The 22,425-nt window shown below is 49.3% G+C and overlaps 2 protein-coding genes across 2 annotated transcripts in view; one reads left to right on the top strand and one right to left on the bottom strand.

Annotated features, from left to right (window-relative positions):
- Positions 1-7,905: 7,905 nt before the first annotated feature.
- Positions 7,906-9,268, bottom strand: fshb (follicle stimulating hormone subunit beta). The gene is made up of 2 exons (XM_088935059.1): positions 9,107-9,268; positions 7,906-8,124 (listed from the first exon to the last, which is right to left on the bottom strand). Exons 1-2 carry the CDS (start codon positions 9,266-9,268, stop codon positions 7,906-7,908), a joined length of 381 nt encoding a protein of 126 aa, XP_088791185.1.
- A 4,720-nt stretch (positions 9,269-13,988) lies between these two features.
- The window catches only part of kcna4 (potassium voltage-gated channel, shaker-related subfamily, member 4), a 42,803-nt gene continuing 34,366 nt past the window's right edge, over positions 13,989-22,425 (top strand). Inside the window, exons 1-2 of the mRNA XM_088935058.1 lie at positions 13,989-15,406; positions 15,768-20,543. Coding sequence (XP_088791184.1) covers positions 16,657-18,816 — 2,160 coding nt within the window. The 5' untranslated portion in view covers positions 13,989-15,406; positions 15,768-16,656 and the 3' untranslated portion in view covers positions 18,817-20,543. The remainder of the gene's footprint in view (positions 15,407-15,767; positions 20,544-22,425) is intronic.

Raw genomic sequence — 22,425 nt, forward strand, 5'->3', positions numbered from 1 at the left:
CCTTTTTAAATATTAAATCCGGCTTAGATTAGTGACACTCCTGAGCCTGGACTCAGCTTTATTAAAATCAGTGTTGATCATTAGCACCTTACGAGTTGCTATGGCATGTAGCATGTTCCACATTTCCACCTTAACGATATTAGGAAAACGAGCACTCTACACTGCTAGTCGAGTCAGTTTGGTCTGTATACTCGTACAGTGTAATGGACAGTAATGCAATATTTTGATCTTCAAATTGAATGATTTGTTGTTCTGTTCTGAATATCACTAAATTAGCCCCTGGATGCATACAGCTTGCAAATGCTCCCAAGAGGGACAGAAATTGTTCTGTAATGTGATGTCTGAGATCCTAGCATTTGGGAATTGTTTCGTTATTCAGACATTGTAATCCGCTTAGAAAAGCAAACGTGAAAGGCTCTGTCCAGAAAACTCGGAAGCGTGGTGAACGGTAAACGAGGATGGTTTGTTAGAAAACATTTTTAAGGGGGTGATCCTGGTATTATTTTTCTGATCACGTACGTGTAGAGGTGCCAAGATAAAGATGCCTTTTTTTTTCCAGGGCCGAGTTGCTTTTAAAGGTTGGAAACAGCGCTACCTTGTGGTCAGAACCCGGAAGTACAGTTATATTTTGAGTGTGAAATACAGTGCCGTAGTCGAGCACTCTACTTCAGAGGTATCGTGGGGAAAATGGTCACAGTGAGTGCTCGTGCTGACTAGATCCTTTTTCCTTTCTCTTTACATTTTTAAAATCGATTTGATCGACCTACTTTGTCTTTAATAGTTGCACCACATGCACCAAATATCTTTTCCCCCAGAAACAAGTTTTAGCGATTAATAAGCGCTTTAAGCTGTCTGAGTTTTTAGACTTGAATACTGAATGAATGGAGAATTATATGAGGGACATCGGTGGCGAGTGTCACATAATGGCAGCTCGTTGTGCTGGGAGACTTCTTGTTTCGTGGATGATGTCACCCTCATTTGTCCATGAAAAGGGCTCTTTGAAAACTGCTGTGTGGTAGTAGTTCAATTTTAAATGAAAGGTATGCTACAAAAACATTTTGACACGTTATGATGGGACTGAACAGAAGTTCAGGAGGGATAAGGAAGACGCATTCAGTCTCGCACAGCTGCTCCTGATCGACATCGGTACGGAAATCAGCTCTTCTGTGTATCGAACACAAACACCTCCCTTCGCATTTGTCCGAAGCGTGTCCCTCCTCTCCACCTTACAGCTGCCCCCTGATTCACTCCTTCTGAAGGGGGTTCGAGTCTCCTCGACCTGCGGCCCACTGACCAAGCCCAACCTCTCCTGCCAATTACTCCAAACGTCCACAAAGCGCTCAATTCTTGGATGTCGTTGTCCCTAGTGAAAATGTTTTAATTATACAACTTTTCCCCCCAAATCACCCTTTATGCTCTTTCGAGCACTCTCCCGAGAGGATTGTTTCCACTAATGAAATTGTAATGAAGTTATTAGCCCGGCATGCAGTGTGTCAGCCGCTGGCTCCCCCCCGAGCCCGGGCTGTAACTTTATCCTTTGCTCTTCACAAAGACGGATCCTGTTCCAGAAATGTTCCTGGCCGCGCCGCCTGCCTGCTTGACGTACCCGGTGGTGTTCTCGTATCTCACCTTCGGCCCACTTATGTCCTCGTCACAAACCTCTCCCCCCCCCCCCTTTTTGTCCTGGGGGAAATAACTTTCTGAACCATTTCAAGCAATAATATAAGATAAGGTCACCTTAGTGGCCACAACAATTTCTTGCATTAGGAATTTGTCTTTTCACAGACCCCAGCTTGCTCTCCATGAGACACACAGCCAGGGAGAGAAGCTTGGGGTCAGAGCACAAGGTCAGCTATAGTACAGCACCCCTGGGATAAAGGGCCTTGCTCAGGGGCCCAACAGACTAGGATTCCTCTGCCAGCCGTGGGATTTGAACCAGCAACCTTCCAGCCACAGGCGCAGATCCTTCACCACAGTGCCACCACTCCACCCAGAAATCTGGAAGATATTTCGGAACTAGGCTCAGAGGCGAGGAGGAGGCAAACACTGGTTGTACTGTGTAGTTGCCAATGGTCCAGCCGCGTGTGAAATGAACCCGGAGCCTCACTGGTTTATGGGTTTGTACTGCATTCAAATGCAGATCGCTCAGCACGGCTGTCCTCTGCCAAGTGGGACATCCTCGCATGTTTAAAAAGGATCTGATTGGCATAATCGCACAAACCCTGTGAGTGCATGTGCAGGCCGAGCTGTTGCATACAGTAACGTCATTGGTCCTCATTAGTTTTCTCCCTGAGCACTGTAGAGATGAATGCAGGGTCTGCAAACTCATAATGCAATAAAATAACCTCTTAAATTATTCATCTTTCTGTAACACTACAGGAGGAGGAGGGATGCCTCCACAGCAGAGACATGTGCTCTGCGTAGCTGCCACACTGGGTAATTGAATTGTTGCCCATGAGCCTCTGCAGTGCTTGGGCTCTCAGCAGGCTGTTAATGAGGCCCGTTTTCGCTTCCTTTCAATCCCATCAGCTCGAGTTGCACTAGAATCATTTGTTTCCTGGCACACTGATGTGCCTGAGGAACAATTTCTGTGTTTGCTTTTCAAATCAGCCTTTACTGTGTTATAAAAACAACGGCACTGGGACAGCGCTCGTCATCCAGAAAGAGCAAGAATTGTCCTCTAGGGAGGCTGACCCACCTCACCCGTCACCGAAGTGTGCACTGACCTGGGTGACACTCATCAGCCTGTCTGCTCCACCCTTCAGGCAACAAAGTGACCCTTCATTATTGTCCACACCCAGAGTGGACTATAATCCGCTCCCCCACTCTCATCAATAGCTCCTCCGCAGGAGGTCAATCTTGTTTGCTGGGAGGCCATCCATACTTTACTGCTGCACAGTACAAACAGCATCAAAGCCTGTTTCCCGTGGCATGTCTGTATTTTGTGTGGCCCTGCTGCTGGATCAGCACACCGAGCAGACAATAAGAAATCCCAAGACATTAGTTATTCTAGCTGAAATATCCTGGGAGCAGTTTACTTGCCCGTGCCCCAAAACCCTCCCTTTCCTTTGTTTTCCTGTTCTGATTTTGCTTGATAAAAAAAAATAGCATGCTTCTTCACATTGCAACAGTCAGGATCAGGATCTTATGTTGATCGAAACACGGTTCTTTATCAATATTCTTTTAATTAGCTGCACACTCGGCAATCCCACAAATGCCATGATTTGTTTTTTCCGAGTGAAAGAAGGCAGGCTGAGCATGGTTCCACTACTCCCATTACAATTTTTACAATCCAAGTCACATTTTCAAAGTGCTGATGAGGGTTTCCCTGCAGCACCAACACAGGGAACTGGTGAGAGCTGTTTACAGGCACATCTGCAGGGGGAAAATACAGCAGTCAATACCGTTTCATCAGATGGTTCGTTTTTGCCGTTTCAACCCCGAGTAAAAGTTTGTTTTTTGTTGGGTTTTTTCCCCTCGGGTGCGTGGGAAGTAGCAGAGGTGGAAAACCAGTCGGAAAATCCTTGTTTGGATTAATTTCCGACAGCAGGGGATGTTCGGGGATTACTGCTCATTGCCATTTATAAGCTGCCCTTCGTCTGAAACATTAAACACAGGCATTATACGCCTCCCAAACATTTAAAGCAGGTTCCATTAACAATATTTAATGCTGACAGAAATCTCAATTGCCTAAGCTTGACTGAAGTCTGGCCCAGACAAAGTGACAGTGTCTTGTTTAACTAGGTTATTCCTCCAGAGTACTTCTGTGAGCAATCTCTTCCCTCTGGCCATGTTGGGGTCCTGATGGTTATTTATCATTTACTTTTCTGGGTGCCTCTGGCTGTTGTACCTCTGCTCTCTTCTTTTGAGTGTCCTGTTCCCCAGTCTGCAATCATTGTACAGTTTACAGATTGCTTTTTAAAGTGAATCTGCTGATTTACAATCTCTGTTCTCAATCCAGCTCACAAAAGAAGGTCACACCTTGGGTTTAGTTTTGGTAAATGACTCCGTCGTTTCACACTTATCTAATCCTGAACTAGGTCTTTCTGATCTCTCGGCTTTTGTCTTTGATCTAGAATCCCCTGTCTCACTCTCTTTAACTTCACACTCTGCAAGTGTTCTCCACTGGCGAACGGTTGATCAGAACCGGTTTGCCGATTCTGCTCTCTCTTCATCATCTTGCTTGTTAAGTAGCTCTCTTTCAACTCCTCTTGATAGCTTAGCTCTTCATAAATCTCCTCTTTTCACTCTGCCCCATGGTTTACAGACCTGTTGTGTTCAATGAAGGCATACTCTTGCAAACTAGTATATAGGTGGCATCTTTCTGGCTTGAATGTACGTCCACAGTCCTGGAAGGCACACTTGATTAAATACGAAGGTGCAATGGAGTCTTACTAGATCCAGCTACTTCTCCCAGAGCATTGAGGATAACCTGAACAATCCTAGATACCTGTTCTTCACCATCAATCAATTGCTAAAGCTTAACCGCCCCACTACACTTCATCCCACCTTCGCACCACTTTTTTAGAGGTAATAATAATAATATCTGGCATCACATTTTCTCCACCTCACTTGCCGCTACTACACCTTCTCCCTGCGTGCCTGTTTTTACTGGCTCTCCTCTGTCTTCTTTCTGGATCTGGTCTTATATATATCCCCCGAGCTCAGTTACACTTCATGGGTGACAGGGTCTTCTCCTGCTTTGCCCCAAAGGTCTGGAAATCAGAGTTTGCAATTAAATGTAGACTCAAAACCTTTCTTTTCAGAAAGGCTTTTATAATAATAATACCTGACACTTATGTAGTGCTTTTCCGGACACTCCACTCAAAGCACTTTACAGGACTCCCCTCCACCCCCACCAGTGTGCAGCCCCCCCTGGATGATGCACCAGTCCTCTCACACACCAGCTCTCAGTGGGGAGGAGAGCAGAGTGATGAAGCCAGTTCAGAGATGGGGGTTATAAGGAGGCCATGACTGGTAAAGGCCAGGGGGAAATTTGTCCAGGATGCTGGGGTAACATCCCTACACTTTACAAGAAACGCCTGGGATATGTCTGTGCCTGATCCATTTTCTAATGACCTTATACAGTATATTCTGCTGCATCGCTAACTGCTTGTGTTTCTTATATGCTTATTCTTTAATTTCCTTGTCTTGTAACTGTCTTTATTCCTTCGAGGCGCTGCCTTTAAAGAGCTATCAAAAAATGAAGTTCATTATTATATTGAATCGTGCAAGTAGTTTATGTTCTCAGCTCATTCGATATTTTAAAAAATCTTTTACATTTTAATTGAAGACAAGCTTGCAGTGCTTTCACATTTGCGTTTGCTGTCCTCACCGAGTTCTGGTCCTGTAGGAGCTTGAGATGACGTGCTGTCTCTGCATCTGAGAAGCACCTCACTTTAGTTCCTAGGCCAGACTTGGACTCACCGGAATGGGGCTCTGTAGGACCAGGGTTGGTTACCCCAAGACTGGAGTTCTCCAGGACCAGGCTTGAAGACCCCTCAACTCACTGGAAAGGGTTTCTCCAGGACCAGCGTTGGAGACCCCTGACCAATGGGGTCTATAATAGATGCCAAAGAGTGCAAGAAGGAGGTCAGCTCAGCACCCCACAGTCCCGTGTGTGAACGCTGCCTTACAGTTTCTTGTCGCTGATGAGTTCATCTGTGAGCAGTCTGGTTCACAGCACACATGGGAGGCTGAAGATGGCCTTACCGCAGTTCACAGAGGCACCAGCAATCTCGTGTTTGTCATCTATTCCTGTGCCACCTCTTCCTCTCACTGGCACAGATGTGCCTGGGTATTCTGCAAGCCAGACCTTCAGACGTGCCGGGTGCTCAGGTGCAGAAACAGAGATTCTGTGATATTAGTACTTGCATTTCTTGGTCTGGCCATGCCTAATTCTCAACTCCCCCAGAGGAGAAAGGCATCACACTGTGAGTCCCTGTGTCCCCGCGGCAGAGAGGTGATAAGGGTGATGTCATTTCCAAGCCAGTAGCAGGCAGCTTCCCAGCTTTATTACCACGGAAACCGAAAGGTGGTTCCCTGGGACTTTCCCACCTGAGGTTCAGGCTTGAATTTCTTCTGCTGACGCCGAGTTTGGACGCTCGTTCATATCAGTGCCTCGTCGTTTGCTCTCTGGTTTGCAGCAGCTGACACAGGCTTCCTCACTTTGCCGCTCTGTGTGCATTCGTTTTTTTTTTTTTAGCTCACCTTCCAGTTGATTCTTCTGTCGGCTCCTTTATTCTGCGCTGGCCATGTATGGGTTCTGTAAGGGTGCTCTTTTCTTTCACGGTCATTTCTCCCCTTGTCTTTCTTAACCGATCTGTTAAATCAGATTTTTCCTGTGGGTTTTTTTTTCTGTCCCCCCACTTCGTTGCAGCGTCCCGCAAGCTGGCACGATTGGCGTAAAACTCTAAATCCCGTCAGCCTTCAGCCAAGTCTGAGGAAGTTCTGAAACTAGCAAAGCGTCTGACTTGCTGTGTCCAGTATGTTGCAGTCTAACAGGCTACAGTTTACTCACGAGGCAAGGAAACCCTCAACCTAGAAAAATGTCAGAGAAAGGAGAGGTGTCTGTGGAAGACAGGATGTTTCAGGAAAGAGCTGGGAGTCCTGCTGGGAGCATTTATTTGCAGAACAGAAAGAAAGGAGGTTTCCTTGCAGCGGAAGGAAAATCTTGCAGAGATGGAAGCATTTGATGGGCACCACTCCAATCCAAAACACAGTGAATGCACATTTAAATAATTAAAACCTTGAACTTGATGTAACATTAAAGGCAGGTTAGTGTCTTAAAACGCAATGCAAATTCACCAAAGCCATGTTCCTCTTTCTGCACATGTTTTGCGTTTTTAAATGTTGCCCCCGACCATAGAAAAACAAAACCGCCCCCACCCCCCCGCCCCATCTCGATCAAGGACGCAGAGAATAAAATCAGATGTCTATACCAGAATCCCCTGCAGCAAGAATCTGACCTCTACTGCTCCCCCCCTGCCCCCACACCAGCGCCATGGATCTGGGCAGGCGAATTGAACCCCAGCATCTAGAAACACCAGGGGAGTCAGAGCCTCCCAAACACGCAGCTCGCGCCTCTGTACCAAGGCTGCCTTCCGACCAGCCGATCCAGCCATCAGAGCTCACCTCCGATGTCACGGCTGACGGCTTCATGTTTCAGAAGGGACACTTAACACAGAAACACTACGAAAGCGTGGTGAAAACACGGTAAAGCAGACAGAGGTACAGTTCCCAGAAGAGCACAGTGGGAAAACTACCAAAGAACCACTCTTCGTGTTCCACGTGTCGAAGGGCACGAGCCAGGAGATGTGACCTGTCGCTGGACCGACTCACAGTTCCTGTCGCCGCAGGTGAGCTTGAAAAAGCAGTCGGCTGCCCGGGTCTCTCCCAGTGCCTGGCCAGACTAAAAAAAGTGTTGGAGAAAAGCCGACAAGCCCCGTCTCGCTCAGCCCACGCAGGGGAATACAGAATACGAAACCCATTTTCTCTTCCATTGCATGGAAAAAAAACCGTTCAGTTTTTCTTACAGAAACATCTTGAGGGCTGAGTATAAAACGGACGGCACTGTTATCAAAGGGGATTTATCTGAAAGTGAACCTTGTATCTTTTTTCACGGATATATCCGGAGGATCTGGAATGATTTTAAGGAATAATCCTCTGAGTACCTTTTGAGGCGAAACCCAAACAACATCCCTCTGCCTTCCCCCCATACAATCAGATAAAACCAGGGACAAAAAGACACCTTAAAATAAATAAGCCATCTTCAAAGTTTTATTATATTCTTGCATTACAACCCAGAACAGTTGCTATTGTACAACAAGCTGTGCTTGGCTTGAATGGCCTCAATGTTAGTGTGACAATGCCGATGAGCTCCCCTTGGGCCTGGGTTCGCACAGTCTAGTTGACCTGGCAGCTGAGGTAGTCTGAGCCGGGCACTCCGCAGTCCGCGACATCGGACTTGCACGGGGCGCACTCGCAGCTCATGGCCACAGGGTAGGTGAACAGGGACTCTGTGCCCCCCGGGCAGCTGGGCAGGGCGATGGTCTCGTAGGCGAACTCCTTGTAGTTGCAGCTGTGCTGGATGTGGAGGGCTAGGAAACTCTTGTACACCGGGTCCTGTCGACAAAGCACAGAATCCATCACCCAGTCTGAAACCAGGAGTCAAGGTAAATAATACTCATAATTCCCTACGTTTATATAGTTGTATAGGTTTGTTGCCAAGGTCTCTGAATTATAATAATAATTAATAATAATTGCTTACACTTATATAGAGCTTTTCTGGACACTCCACTCAAAGATCTTTACAGGTCATGGGGATCCCCTCCACCCCCACCAGTGTGCAGCCCCACCTGGATGATGCTCCAGTCCTCTCACACACACCAGCTCTCAGTGGGGAGGAGAGCAGAGTGATGAAGCCAGTTCAGAGATGGGGATTATTAGGAGGCCATGACTGGTAAAGGCCATGGGGAAATTTGGCCAGGACGCCGGGGTAACACCCCTACTCTTTACGAGAAACAACCTGGGATTTTTAATGACCACAGAGAGCCAGGACCTTGTTTTTTTGCAAGCTTGCAAGTTTTTTTTTCTAACTCAAAGGCTGAAGATATTAAGTTACTTGAGAAACGCAACAGTTAAAATGGCAACCTCTTCACGTCTAGGAAGTGAAGGCAGTAATCAGGCTTTAGCTGGTTTGGCTGCAGTTTTTACTTCTTTCAGGTGACAAACAGTCTTACAGTTGGCTCTGCAAATTTGGAGTCACCTACCTGAGTGGGGACTCAGCTGTCACATTCCTGAGTGGGACACTCAGCTGTCACGTTCCTGAGTGGGAGACTCAGCTGTCACGTTTCTGAGTGGGACACTCAGCTGTCACGTTTCTGAGTGGGAGACTCAGCTGTCACATTCCTGAGTGGGACACTCAGCTGTCAGGTTCCTGAGTGGGACACTCAGCTGTCACGTTTCTGAGTGGGACACTCAGCTGTCACGTTTCTGAGTGGGAGACTCAGCTGTCACGTTCCTGAGTGGGACACTCAGCTGTCACCTACCTGAGTGGGAGACACAGCTGACAGGTTCCTGAGTGGGAGACTCAGCTGTCACCTACCTGAGTGGGACAGGAGCCGGCGCAGGAGGTGGTGTTGACGATGATGCAGCTGCTGCACTCCTCGTTCTCCACAGGAATGGAGATGTTGGCCAGGCCGCAGTCGGCTCGACAGCGCAGGGCCGCCCAGCACAGCGTCGCCAGACACAGGGCCACGGGAGACATGCTTGAGCCAGCTGGGAGGGAAAGCAAGACAGGAGACGGCTCTGCAAAACATCCATGGGACCATGAGGAAGAGATGTGGGAAATGCATGGAGGAGCATACAGATCTTCAGGAACAGGGCAGGCAGGTGACATTGGAACATTTCGGTCTGAACCACCTGACGGAGGCTGGATACTCTGATTCAACCTACAATAACCTACCCAGGCAGACCAAGTGCAATTAGAGTACATTAGAATCAAATGCATTGATTATACAAGGACCTGACACAGGTGTAGATCAGGATATGCCTTTGCTCCAGATTTACTCAATTCATTGAGCACAGTGGAGTATTGATCCCCAATTACAGTGAAGAAGGAAAGCCATTGAGCAGAGAACCGTATTGATCCCTGATTACAGTGAAGAAGGAAAGCCATTGAGCAGAGAACTGTATTGATCATTGATTACAGTGAAGAAGGAAAGCCATTGAGCAGAGTACAGTATTGATCATTGATTACAGTGAAGAAGGAAAGTCATTGAGCAGAGTACAGTATTGATCATTGATTACAGTGAAGAAGGAAAGTCATTGAGCAGAGTACAGTATTGATCAGAGTGAAGCACACTACAGTAGTTGATGGGAACATTTAATGACTTTAAAAAGGAAAGTCAGGTTTGTCTCAAGTGGTTGTGTTTGTCCCCATAGTTAAGAATGATCATTTTTGTTGGCAAATGGAAATTAGAATCATAAAAAGAACAAAAGGAAGAGGAAGAGGGGAATGAAGGAAGAGAGAAATGAAGATGACATAATTTAAATCAGATGAAATAACTGCACGAAGGAGGCTCCACATGAAAATGGAAATTCTCTTACCTGCAGGATTCCCAGTCTCTCCTTAGAAACAGTGGACACCTCTTCCTTCAACCGATTTCTTATATACCCTATGGCTGATGAGTCTGTAACCCGGGGAGATTTAAAAGGGCGAAATATGATTTGTGTTAACTGATGGACAAAGTCCAGTTTTTAGAGAGTGGGGTCTGTTAATCCGCCAGTCAAAACAGTTTCGGTAAAACCCCACCAGGTTATAAAATCCACAGCAGCAGGAATCAGGGCTAGGACAAAAAACAGATGCCCAAGGTTGTATTTACCGTATTTCCCAGAGCTGGGTGATTCCACTCCCACACAAGCTCAAAGCAGTCTTGCGTTTGTAATTTGGCAGATGACAGATAAGATCATTTGTCTTTGCAGCTGAGTTTAAGGGGCAGAGCATTAGAATATTAACAGTTTCAGCATTTTAATTCGACGTTTTATTTACAATGAACAAGATACTCAAAATAATCTAAAACGCAGGGCAAGTAGCAGAAATGGTGACGGTCAGTTTGGAGAGCATGAAACCAGGCAAAGCATACAGTAAAAACAATTAGGATCACTAGGGGTGTTACATTGTTGAAAGATCTCAGGCCCATAGGTAAAAGATTGAACAAGGCTGTGAGTTCAAAGGCATCACAGAAACTGCCTGCAGGGCTGCTCTGCTGCAGGAGATCCAAGAAGGAGGCTTTTAGAAGTAAAACGTAGCTCCAAAGATGAAGCAAAAGTGAATCTGGATTTACAAATTGATACTTTTTACTGAACTGTGTATCTTAACTTTGAAAATATTTACCTTGACCACTACTGAGTTGATTGCAATGCACAACCCCAGTGTGGTGTGCTGTATTCTGCATTGTGTCAGAGACAGATTTAAGAAGGGTTGCGAACAACAGGGAGCTTTTTGACCTTTTCTTGCTCATTTGTTCTCACAGCGGGTGATTGATTTGAAGACTCGGTCTGGCTCTTTCTTGAAAGCTGTCAGGTTCTCGACTTTAACAGGACCCTGCAGCTTGTTCCAGACCCCCACAACCCTTTGTGTAAAGTGCCCAGTGCTCTGTTTGGTTTTAATGCGCTCCCACGTGGTTTCCATGTGTGTCCTCTGGTCCGTGTTTCTGTCACGTCCCACACTCTCCCTCGCCAACGCCGTTGCATTCCCAAACCCACTGTTTCACACTCTCATTCCTGACTGAGCCCATCACATTCCCACAGGCACCAGATCCCACAGATTCTCACTCCTGGACCAATTATCCAACCACGTCCCTCCCCCTTCACTATTTTAAGTTGCCTCACGCACCAAACCATGCTCACTGTTGAAAAGCCTCTTTTAGAGTTTTCTAGTGCGTGTTATTTTCTTGTTGGATTTCTCGTTTTTTTTTACTTAACTTCTCCCTTTTTTTGATCTCGGCTTCGGATTTCGCCTTGTGGATTGTCTTCTCCGTTTGTCCCAGCCCTTTCTGGTTAACGGATCTCTAGCTTCTCCTGTCGGCCTTGCTTCTGGATGACGATTTTGGATTGTTTGCCTCTGCATCCCGCAGAATTCACGGCTACGCACAGGATCCCCGGAGAACTACCTGCCGGATCCCTGACAGTTTCATTGTTGAGGTTAGAGAAGTCCACTGGGTTGACTGGGGTTGGCTGTGCCTTTGAAGATTTACTGCCGGAAGGCTCTTTATTTTTTAAACTTGAACTGGCAAACAACCGATCAGGCAACAAGAGAATCCCTCATTTAAATCAAACGGTTGCTTGTGGGAGACATGGTAGTGCAGTGGTTGGCATTGCTACCTCACAGTGCTAGAGTCCTGGGTTCAATTCCAGACCTGGGATGATGTTTGCTTGGAGTCTGCATGTTGTCCCTGTGTTTTTCCTCCCGAAGGCCAAAGACACAGTGAATTGGCTTCTGGGAAAACGGCCCTGGTATGAGCATGTAGGTTTGTGTCTGGCCGGGGTGCACCCCCGCCTTGTGCCTGTGGCTTGCTGGGATAGACTCTGGCTTCCCTGCAGCCCTGCACTGGAAGCTGCAGTTAGTGTCACGATCGCAAACCCCTCCTCTTAAGGGCGCTCCAGCCCTTCCTCGTTTGCCTCATTCCCCACACCTGTTCCTTCTTCCAGCCCCGTTTCAGTTCCCCCTTAAAAGCCAGACGCTGACGCTAATCAGGGCTCTGCATTGGTTCCCGCAACATGCGAGCCCGGGACCTGGATGCACCTGGCTCCGTTATGGTTTTAAGTTTCTGCTCCCGTTCCCCCTGCAGGTCCCGACCCAGTTCTGGTTTTTAATCTTCTGTCTCGGATGGATCGCCTGGCCTTGGACTTATGCCCCATTTTTGGATCTCTCTTGGGACTCGTCCCTGGATCGTTGGCCACACCTCCCCCGACCACCAGCACTTCATGGACACGCCCCCCTGTTCTCATCCCTGCCTCCTGCACGCCTCTTTCCTCATGTTTTCTCACTCAACCCCGGATCGTGTCGTCTGCATAGGGTCCGGAAAGAACTCTTCCTGACAGTTAGCAGATGGACGGAGCGCGATCGGAATGACTTTGTGACTTAGACCCTGACACCACTTCGGTACCGGCAGCTGGACAAAAAGGCCAGAAGAAAGTATTGTTCAGCGATACATTCATGCAATCCTCCGACGTCCAGATGATGTTGGGCCTGCAAGCATTTATTTTTATATTGTACTTAATTGTAGTTTAGATTTCCAAAAAAATAATAATATTGAGAATGTTCAGGTTTACGTCCTCTGAACAAGGGTTAATGGCGTTTTCCTCCCCTAATGGAATATTATTATAAAGAACATCTTTGCAATGTTGAATAAGTAAGGCCATATCGAAATTGCTAAACAAGAAGTTAATGGGAACTGGCATCTTTCACATCCCATTCCTATTGTTACTCTTTTTCTAGCCCAGAGCGATGCATTCACAGTTCAGTGATCATGCGCATTAGCGTTTCAGAGTTTTGGAGAGACAAAAGTAAATAACAACACTAATCAAAATTTAATATGGCATACCACCCAGCTACTTAATAGAATGCTTAACTACATGTAATCGAAAAGGGGGGCACGTATTCAACATATAACCTTTAATAAAATGAGAGGAGCTCTTTTGCTTGTTTGCCTGATGGCATTAGGGAGGTTTAATGAATACTGGATTGTCGGCTGTGGATGAATTATAAAAATAGGACGGTTGGTGTGAGTAGGGCGACCTCTTGTGGCACGATGGAGTTACTGCAGGAGGACAGTTACATGTGATGGCGGGGTCTTCGCTTGCCTGAATAGAATCAGTTCATAGCAAATCAACATAGCTACAGACTAAATGAGCAATCAAAATATTTTGCAGGTGCAGTTGCCCGCATAAGCGATATCACCAGTGACAGCTGGTGAACACCGACACATCTCAAACATGATGATTACACGACATAAAGGTGTAGCTTTAAATGGGACAATACGACCGCAGAGCTGTTATCTCCTTCCAGTCCAGGGCGGGCTGGAGCCGGCTCAAACTATATGCATAACATGAATGCAATTGCTTACACTGTAAGTTACTGTACCGCTTCAGCAAAGCCGTTAGTTTTAAAGCGTCTGCTGTATTAGAATTCACCTGCGGCTCAGCGGCGTTATTGCACGTCAGGAGACTGCTTATTCTACAGAGCCCGGAGGTCACCACTGCGCATGTACTACAGCGAGTACAGCGCGCTCCTGCCGCTCAGTTCAGTGACTCAGCCACAAGTTTAACTCCGCGTTCATGCGGGCGCTGTTTGTACAAACACCGCTGCACGCTGGGGCTCTGCTTTAAAGCGGTACATGCAGCCCAAATACTCGCCACAAACACAGTCGGCGTTCCTGCTGTTCATATTCATATAAATAGCACAAGGGTCAGACTAAAGTCCCATGATTAGGCACGCGTATTTCTCCCGCGCTTGCATGTACAGTACCACTCCGGATTGTGCAAAAGAAGACAGGGACATACTCCAACGCGTCACCCAGGGGCGCCGAAGATGCTCCTTCGAGACGCCTGGGATACAGGAGTTCGGCTTCTCCGCCAGAAATAGTTTCACCGTCTTGTTTTTCCAGCTTAAATATCACTCGGCTCCTATACACGCTTCACGCTACACTCATATGCAAACGAAACGTTGAATTGGTCATTAGCTATAAGTTAGTACTGGAATCTAAACGGTACTAACCGGGAATATACAGTAGACTATAGGCGCAAAACGTCAGATGACTAGATTACTTCATGGGGAACATTATTATCATATACACGTTTAAACGCACACCGGAATTCGGTGCATAAGTGCCATATCAGCAGTGACAGGTCCCGACACGAATCTATTCAATCTGCTCCCTGAGCTCTCGTGTGTCCAGTCAGCACCACCGGCGGCGGCGGCGCTCCAAGCGCGCGGCGGCTGCAGTGCCTCGCTCCGGCCGCTGAGGGAGGATCGCAGCCCGGGCTGCGCGAGGGAGAGGCACCCCGCGCGGCGGGGCCCGCTGCTGCTCTCCGCGGCACGCGCGCACGCCACGGGGGCGACAGGGGCCGCCGAGTGACTTGGGTAGGCGCGTTTCACAGGCGGCTCATGTTATTTTAATCGACGCGACCGATGAACTTTAATTGTCGTCGTCGCCCGTTTTGTTTTTGTTTTTTTTTTTATATAGAGATGTGCGGATCCGCACAGGCTGAACGTCTAGCTTTTAAATTCTTAACACCTGTATATATGTGTGTGTGTATATATATATACGTGTGTGTGTGTTGCCGGGTAAGGCGAAGCCGGGAGGAAATGTGTATTTTTTGTCATTGAGAGGTGTTGACAAAGTAGTGATTGATACTGTTGCTCGGCCACGGGAACAGCTGCGATTTCCACAGCGCGCTGAGCGAACTACGGCTGCTCACCCCTCGCTACAGTCACAGCCGTCTCCCGACACGCGTTACGCCGGCATCTATTGTGTTATCTTTTCCCCCTTTTTTGCAACACCGTGAGCATACGGGAGGAGAGGAGGAGGGGGGGGGGGCTCAGACACTGTTTTCATTTTGACTGCTGACTTTAACATCACTTGCCGTGCGCTGCCGACTGTGGGGAGACGCGTCAAACTGCCGGGGAAAAAGAGCACCGTGATCTCCCGGGCGCGCCAAACCCGCAGCCGGGAAGGTTCGTTCGTCTCCAGCTCATTTCTCTTCCATATTCCGTTTCCTGGCTGGAAGAAAGACCTGAATATCAGGGCACCATAAAAAAAAACAACTATCCCAACTATTGAAGATCGCATCGGGCGGAGAGAGAGGAATAGGATCTGCGCCTGATTTCCTTTTCAAAAACGTAAGTACAGGTCTGAATCGTACTGGGGTGTTTGGGGACAGAGGGTGATTGTGTTTTATTATGGTTGTCGTCTACCTGTATTTAGAGAAAGACTGAACTGAGCTAGACTGTATTGCAAGCATCCATCACGCAGTGAGACTCCTGTTGCAGGGGCTGTTTTGTTTAAGGTAGTGCAAGCGAAATGACAATATAGTGCCCGAGGGGGGGAAAAAACGGGTATAGATTCACCTGCCTTTAAGGTACAGGCAGGTTTATGATTTGGGATCTGTGTGCGTTGGCTTTCTAAGGTCGTGGAGGAACACGACGATCGGATGAATCAAGATTTTCTCGTTTCGCTTTTTTTTTTTTGGTGTTTCCTCAGCCGTTGTAATCATCATCAGCCGAAGACGTGCAGGGGGGACGGACGGCTGATTGCATTGCGTTTCACGTCTACAAAAATAACATAACCTCCCGCCCGCCCGCCCCCCTCGGAAAAAAAATCAAGACCACCACCACCGACAACACAAAGATCAAGGGGGAGGGGGGGGGGGAGCGGCTTTATTTGGGCACATCTGGATATCAGAAGAGTTTGTGACGAGCGTGACAAGTGGAAAAGCGACAGTCCTCCTGAGAGCATCTTCGCCATCCTCGGCGGCGGACATTCCGCCGAACAGGTGCAAACAGCCACAGCTTAGGGAGGGAGGGAGGCAGGCAGACCATTTTGTGACTCCTTCGTCGCGGGCACTGCAAAAGTGTTTCCACCGTGTGAGATAGGGATGGCGCGACTTAAGAGATAAACAAAAAAAAATTCACCCCTCCTTTCCTAACGCACCGTCTCTCGAGCGGACCTCTGGGGACGACTGGGCGCCTCTCGGGGAATCCCGACTCGCACCCTTCCCCCAGGCTCACGGAAGGAGTTCGGGACAGAGATGTTGCTTGGCCGGCACCCGTGGTCTACGACAACAGACATGTCAAACAAGAGGAAATAGGGCCCGAGTCGTGCTGGAGGCGCGGACTGACAGGTGCGAGGGTCTGACGATGTACTGAGCCGCTCCCCACCCTCTCCCCCCCCCCCCTCCCTCTACCGCGACTTTCACTTCAGGTAAAAGTTGACGAGGCTCGCCCCCGCCTGTGGACCCTTGTTTTTGTTGTTGTTCCTGTGTTCTGACCTCGGAGAAAACTGAAACCGGGACACACACACACACACGCCTCCCCCCGAACTCAACCCCCTCAAAAAATAACAACACCGGCACGGCGCTCGCTCCACCAGGATGGAGGTTGCCATGGTGAGCGCGGAAAGCGGCGGGTGCAACAGCCACCTGCCGTACGGATACGCCCAGGCGCGCGCCCGGGAGCGCGAGCGGGAGCGCGAGAGGGAGAGACAGGCGCACACGCGCGCCGCCACGGCCGCCGCCGCCGCCTCGGGAGGAGGAGGAGGAGGAGGAGGAGGAGGAGGGGGACCCGTGAGCCACCACCACCACCACCACCACCTTCACCACAACAACCACCACAACCAGCAGCCGCATCCGTCTCGCACCGCCTCCTCCTCCTCCCAGGCCGGCAACAGTGGCGGCGGCGCCGCCTCGCGCCCCTCCTCCTCCTCCTCCTCCTCCTCCTCCTCCCAGCCGCAGCAGCCCCACGAGCCGCCGCCGCCAGCTGTCAGAGGCAGGCAACGGCGGCGGCGCGCGGCGCAGTGGAGACGCAGGCGTGCGGCCGGCGGGGGAGCGAGCTTTCGCCACTCGGAGCTGGCGCTGCTCGGGTCCGAGGACGACATGATGAGGGAGGATGAGGAGGAGGAGGAGGAGGGGGAGGGGGAGGAGGAGGACGAGGAGGAGGAGGAGGAGGAAGGCGAGGGGGAAGAAGGGGACGGCGGCGGCGGCGGCGGCGGGGGAGAGCCGAGAGAGCGGCGGAAAAGTCTCCTGTGGAGCCTGGGCGAGGAGGAGACGGTGTCCCTCCCGGACAGGCGTCCCCAGCAGGGCTACGACAACGTCTACAGCGAGTACGGCTGCTGCGAGCGGGTTGTCATCAACGTGTCGGGGCTGAAGTTCGAGACGCAGCTCAAGACCCTGACCCAGTTCCCCGAGACCCTCCTGGGGGACCCCGAGAAGCGGGTCAGGTACTTCGACCCCCTGAGGAACGAGTACTTCTTCGACAGGAACCGGCCCAGCTTCGACGCCATTCTCTACTACTACCAGTCCGGCGGCCGGCTGAAGCGCCCCGTCAACGTGCCCTTCGACGTTTTCTCGGAGGAGGTCAAGTTCTACGAGCTCGGCGAGGATGCCATGCTCAAGTTCCGGGAGGACGAGGGCTTCGTGAAGGAGGAAGAGAAACCGCTGCCCGAGGACGAGTTCAAGCGCCAGGTCTGGCTGCTCTTCGAGTACCCCGAGAGCTCAAGCCCCGCCAGGGGAATCGCCATCGTCTCTGTGCTGGTCATCCTCATCTCCATAGTGATATTCTGCTTGGAAACTTTGCCGGAGTTCCGGGATGACAAGGAATTACACGCGGCGAGCAGCAGCAGCAGCAGCAGCAGCAGCAGCATCAACGGCAACCACACGCAGCCGGACAGTGGATATACAACTTTCAACGACCCGTTTTTCATCGTGGAGACGGTGTGCATCATCTGGTTTTCCTTCGAGCTGATCGTCCGCTTCTTCGCCTGCCCCAGCAAAGCCGGCTTCTTCAAAAACATCATGAACTCCATCGACATCGTGTCCATCCTGCCTTATTTCATCACCCTGGGCACGGACCTTGCCCAGCAGCAGGGCAACGGGCAGCAGGCCATGTCCTTCGCCATCCTGCGCATCATCCGCCTCGTCCGGGTCTTCCGCATCTTCAAACTCTCCCGGCACTCGAAGGGTCTGCAGATCCTGGGGCACACCCTGCGGGCCAGCATGAGGGAGCTGGGGCTGCTCATTTTCTTCCTGTTCATCGGCGTCATCCTGTTCTCCAGCGCCGTCTACTTCGCCGAAGCCGACGAGCCCACGTCGCAGTTCCAGAGCATCCCGGACGCCTTCTGGTGGGCCGTGGTCACGATGACCACGGTGGGCTACGGGGACATGAAGCCCATCACGGTGGGCGGCAAGATCGTGGGCTCGCTGTGCGCCATAGCGGGCGTGTTAACCATCGCGCTCCCCGTCCCCGTGATCGTGTCCAACTTCAACTATTTCTACCACCGGGAGACGGACAACGAGGACCAGGCTCCGGCCGTGCAGAGCGCCGCCTGCCCCTACCTCCCCACCAACTTCCTGAAGAAGTTCAGGGGGTCCGCCTCGGCCTCCTCCCTGGGGGACAAGTCCGAGTACGTGGAGATGGAGGAAGGGGTCACCGAGTCGCTGTGCGTCGCGGACAAGCAGAGCCGCAGCAAAGGGAACGGGACGGAGCTGGCGAGGAGGAGTTACGCGAACCCCAGATCGGTTCAGACGGACGTGTGAGGGCGGCTTTCTCGCCACGCTTAGAATAATCACTATCATGGGGGAAAAAAAAAACACACACACAACTGAGCATTGGACATGCGCCCAGGTGCGAGTCAGAAAAGGGTCAATAATCTGCATACATGCATTATATACTGTATAGTTCCATCAATTACTATGAAACTGGTGAGCCTGGTGCAGGGATTGATGGATACAGGGACATGAAGAGTTTCAAACACTTCACTTTGCCCCGCTGTCGCGGATCCCCGCGGCCCTTGTTCTGTAAGGACATTCGGTTTGTACACGTTTCCTTTCAGCAATTCAGTCCTTGGCGTCTGTCCGCTCCGTGCGTCGAGAAGTTCACGTCAGCTCTAAACGTTCCGCTCCGGGACGTTATCGCTGGGTTTAAAATCGCCACCAGTGATTTTCCACATTTCGGAATCGTCTGTACAAGTACGGTGAGAAAGTTATTCTGCTTTCCCTGCGAAGGAAGGCATGCTTCTAATAATAATAATAATCATCATCATAAATTCTCACACAGAATGACGGTTACGTACACATGTTCTGAAATGTTATAAGGCACTTTAAAAGTTTTCGATGTCGCTTTAGAAACACTCGAACGATATAAAGACGTTTTTGCTGTTACACAATAAACTCTGCTTTGTTTGCACTATTAACCGAGCTGGATAAAATAATACATAATACGTGCTCGTGTGTGTGTATACCAGGTATGTACACGCACAGCCTTTACTGTGACGGAGCTGAGGAGGTTGGCAGCGTCTTGCAGGACAATCACGGAATATTCTGTGATCGACACGGGAGGTGGGTGGACGCTACAGGTGTGTGTGTGTGTGTGGTTTTGGTTTTGCTCAACATTTGCTCCAGCATATCGTTTCATATATGATCACCACTCTGTAACACCCACCTCCACCCCCTATTCTCGGGAGGACGCAGACCGTGACATGGAAGCTCTAGGTTGACTTTAGAAGTTGTCTCCGGCTGGTCTGCCAGTGCCGTGAGGAACAGATCGAGCGCTGCAGCTAACTTGGCTGAGCCCTGCCACAGAGTTACAGCGAGGCTCCTGTGTCAAAATAGACAAATATATCATTATTAACCCCCCCCCCCCCCCAAATAAAAACAAGCTTACACACATTTTTCCTGACAGGCTTTTTGTTTTAATTGGGCGATAGAAAGGCGGGTCAGTGGACAGGGGGGGAAAGCGCACCGTGGCTCGGAGTCCTGAGAGCTTTCTAACTGAGCGAACTGATGCATCACCCGGTAGAGACGGAGCGACAACACAGTTTAAAACAAACAACACAATGGCACGGCATTTAAGACGTCGACCCCCCCCCCCTCGCCCTCCAACCTCTTCCTCTCGTTTCTGATCTCGCTGCATTGAGAAAAAAGCAAAGCGACCTTGAGCGACGCACAGGCCGAGCAAGCCCGCGGAGCTGTTCACCTGTCCGCAGGACAGACGCGTCTCCACCGGCTCATCCTGCTCCACACCATACCCTTTAATACCGGAGAATGACAACGATCCCTTTAAGACTGCTTCAAGAAACAACAACAACAACAACAACAACAACAAACGCTTTAAGTTTTGGGTACACGGACGTCTTCTTTATGTTTTTTTTTCTTCGATCAACGTTAAGGACTTTCTGCGTCTTCAGTCGGAAAGGAAATCCAGAGAACTACTTGTCTTCCCAGGAGAGCGCCCGTGTGACAGCGATACAGGGGTTTGCACAAAGGTATGTATTTGCGTGTCATTTCAATTCCTCCACCAGCTCCCCGGCGGAGACCGGCCCCGGGGCGCTTGGGGGGTCACCCGAGCCCCCGGATCTCGCTGTGGCGGGAGGAGCGAAGCCGGTCGGGAAAACCGCTCACAGTCCGGCGGAGCAACAGCCTTAGTGACCTTGGCGTGGATGTTAAGAGGTGAAATGTCAGGAAGCAGGGCGACAGTTATATTTTTAAAATGCGCAAATGAAGGTTTGCGTGCGTGAGTGCGCGGTGAGAAGTCTCCCTCTCCCGCTTTCAGCTTGACGCAAAGCCGGGTGTGTTCACAAGGCTGTGTGGCTTTGAAGGAAGCAGAATAAGGCTGCGTTTTGTTTAATTACACATTTTGTTTTGTTTCTAAATTAGTTTTGTTTACCGCGCGGCGTTGTACATCCTTCTGAAGCACAGCGGCTCTGAGGCGCGGCGCCTCTATTTTCTTTCTAATTTCCCCCAACTTGTGTTTGTCTGCAAATGGAAAATGAGTAATCCGAATTTTGTTTTGGTTTAAAGGCAAAACGGGAATCAAAACCTACCACGTCTTGACTGTTTGGTCTAGAAGTCAGACTAATCAGCGAAAGGCACGGCGCTCGACTAGTGTAAAGAGCTGCACCTCTGTGTGGAAATACGCTTGCTCTTAATTCATCGCAACTTGCCTGAACACACGTTGTCTCTGCTGACACCCGAAATCATTCTCCGGCTTTCCCAGCACTTATCGATCAGTCCAGGATCCCCTGTCACGCGTTCTTCTTTGACGTTGTTTTGACAGGTTTATTAGAAATACACTGTTGCTGCCTGTATTATTACTCAGGAACCCGAGCCGGTTTCAGAAAGAGACTTTAAAAAGTCTCTTAAAAAGGTGAAGCATCATGTGAACACTGGACCTGGTTACAAACGAGCAGGGGCCGTTCGGTAGTTTGTACTCTGATTCCTTAGAGGGTTTTTAATACTTGTATGAGGCCCTCTTGTAGTCTGCTCTGTTCAAGACTAAAGAGACTCTGTTCCTCAGCCTGTCAGTGTGATACATGCCCTTCAGACTAAAGAGATTCAGTTCCTCCAGCCTGTCAGTGTAGGGCACTCCCTTCAGACTGAAGAGACTCAGTTCCTCCAGGCTGTCAGTGTGGGACACTCCCTTCAGACTAAAGAGACTCAGTTCCTCCAGCCTTATAGTATGGGACACTCCCTTCAGACTGAAGAGACTCAGTTCCTTTAGCCTGTCAGTGTGGGACACTCCCTTAAGACCTGGTTTCTGCCCAGTCGGGATTTTCTAAATCTTTTAGAATTTCCTTTTCTGCTTCCACAACATATGCTAATCTTTCTAATTTGGTATAATCTGCAAATTTGACAAATGTACTATTACAGATCATTGATATATATTAAGAAGACCAGTGATCCTAATACAGATCTCTGTGGTACAGCACAAATTACATCACTCCAAGATATTATTCACCTCTTAAAGGTTTTTAAAGTATGCTTTAGAACAGGAAAGTGGTGTTTTGTATTTAAAAGTATACATATATATACTGTATAAGCGTGTGTGTAAGGGAATACATTGGTAATGCCAACAGAAATTTGCCAAGTTATGTTTTGTGGGAATTTGAATCGTGGGAGCAGAGTGAGAATTCAAGATTTGGGTGGTTGTGCACTATGACAAATCCCACCGATCTACATGTTTTGAGAGCTGTCTGTGCTGGTCTGTGCCTAGTCATTGACTTTTCATTCTAGTCTTGGAAAAACTGAGTGCAGTGCTGGGCATCTCAGGTGTTAGAAGACAAAAACAACAACAACAAACACAAGGCACAAGAAACTGTGAGTCATGGCCACCCCTATCTACTTTCTAATACAATGATGCCATTTAGT

This window comes from Atractosteus spatula, chromosome 16 (assembly GCF_055471065.1).
Source record: "Atractosteus spatula isolate fAtrSpa1 chromosome 16, fAtrSpa1.hap1, whole genome shotgun sequence".
Lineage (NCBI taxonomy): Eukaryota > Metazoa > Chordata > Actinopteri > Semionotiformes > Lepisosteidae > Atractosteus > Atractosteus spatula.

Excerpts from the sequence above, each read along its gene's own strand:
- fshb (XM_088935059.1), bottom strand. The coding sequence starts at position 9,268 with ATGTCTCCCGTGGCCCTGTGTCTGGCGACGCTGTGCTGGGCGGCCCTG. Across the intron at positions 8,125-9,106 it reads CCGGCTCCTGTCCCACTCAG|GACCCGGTGTACAAGAGTTT; the intron begins GTAGGTGACAGC and ends CTTTGTCGACAG.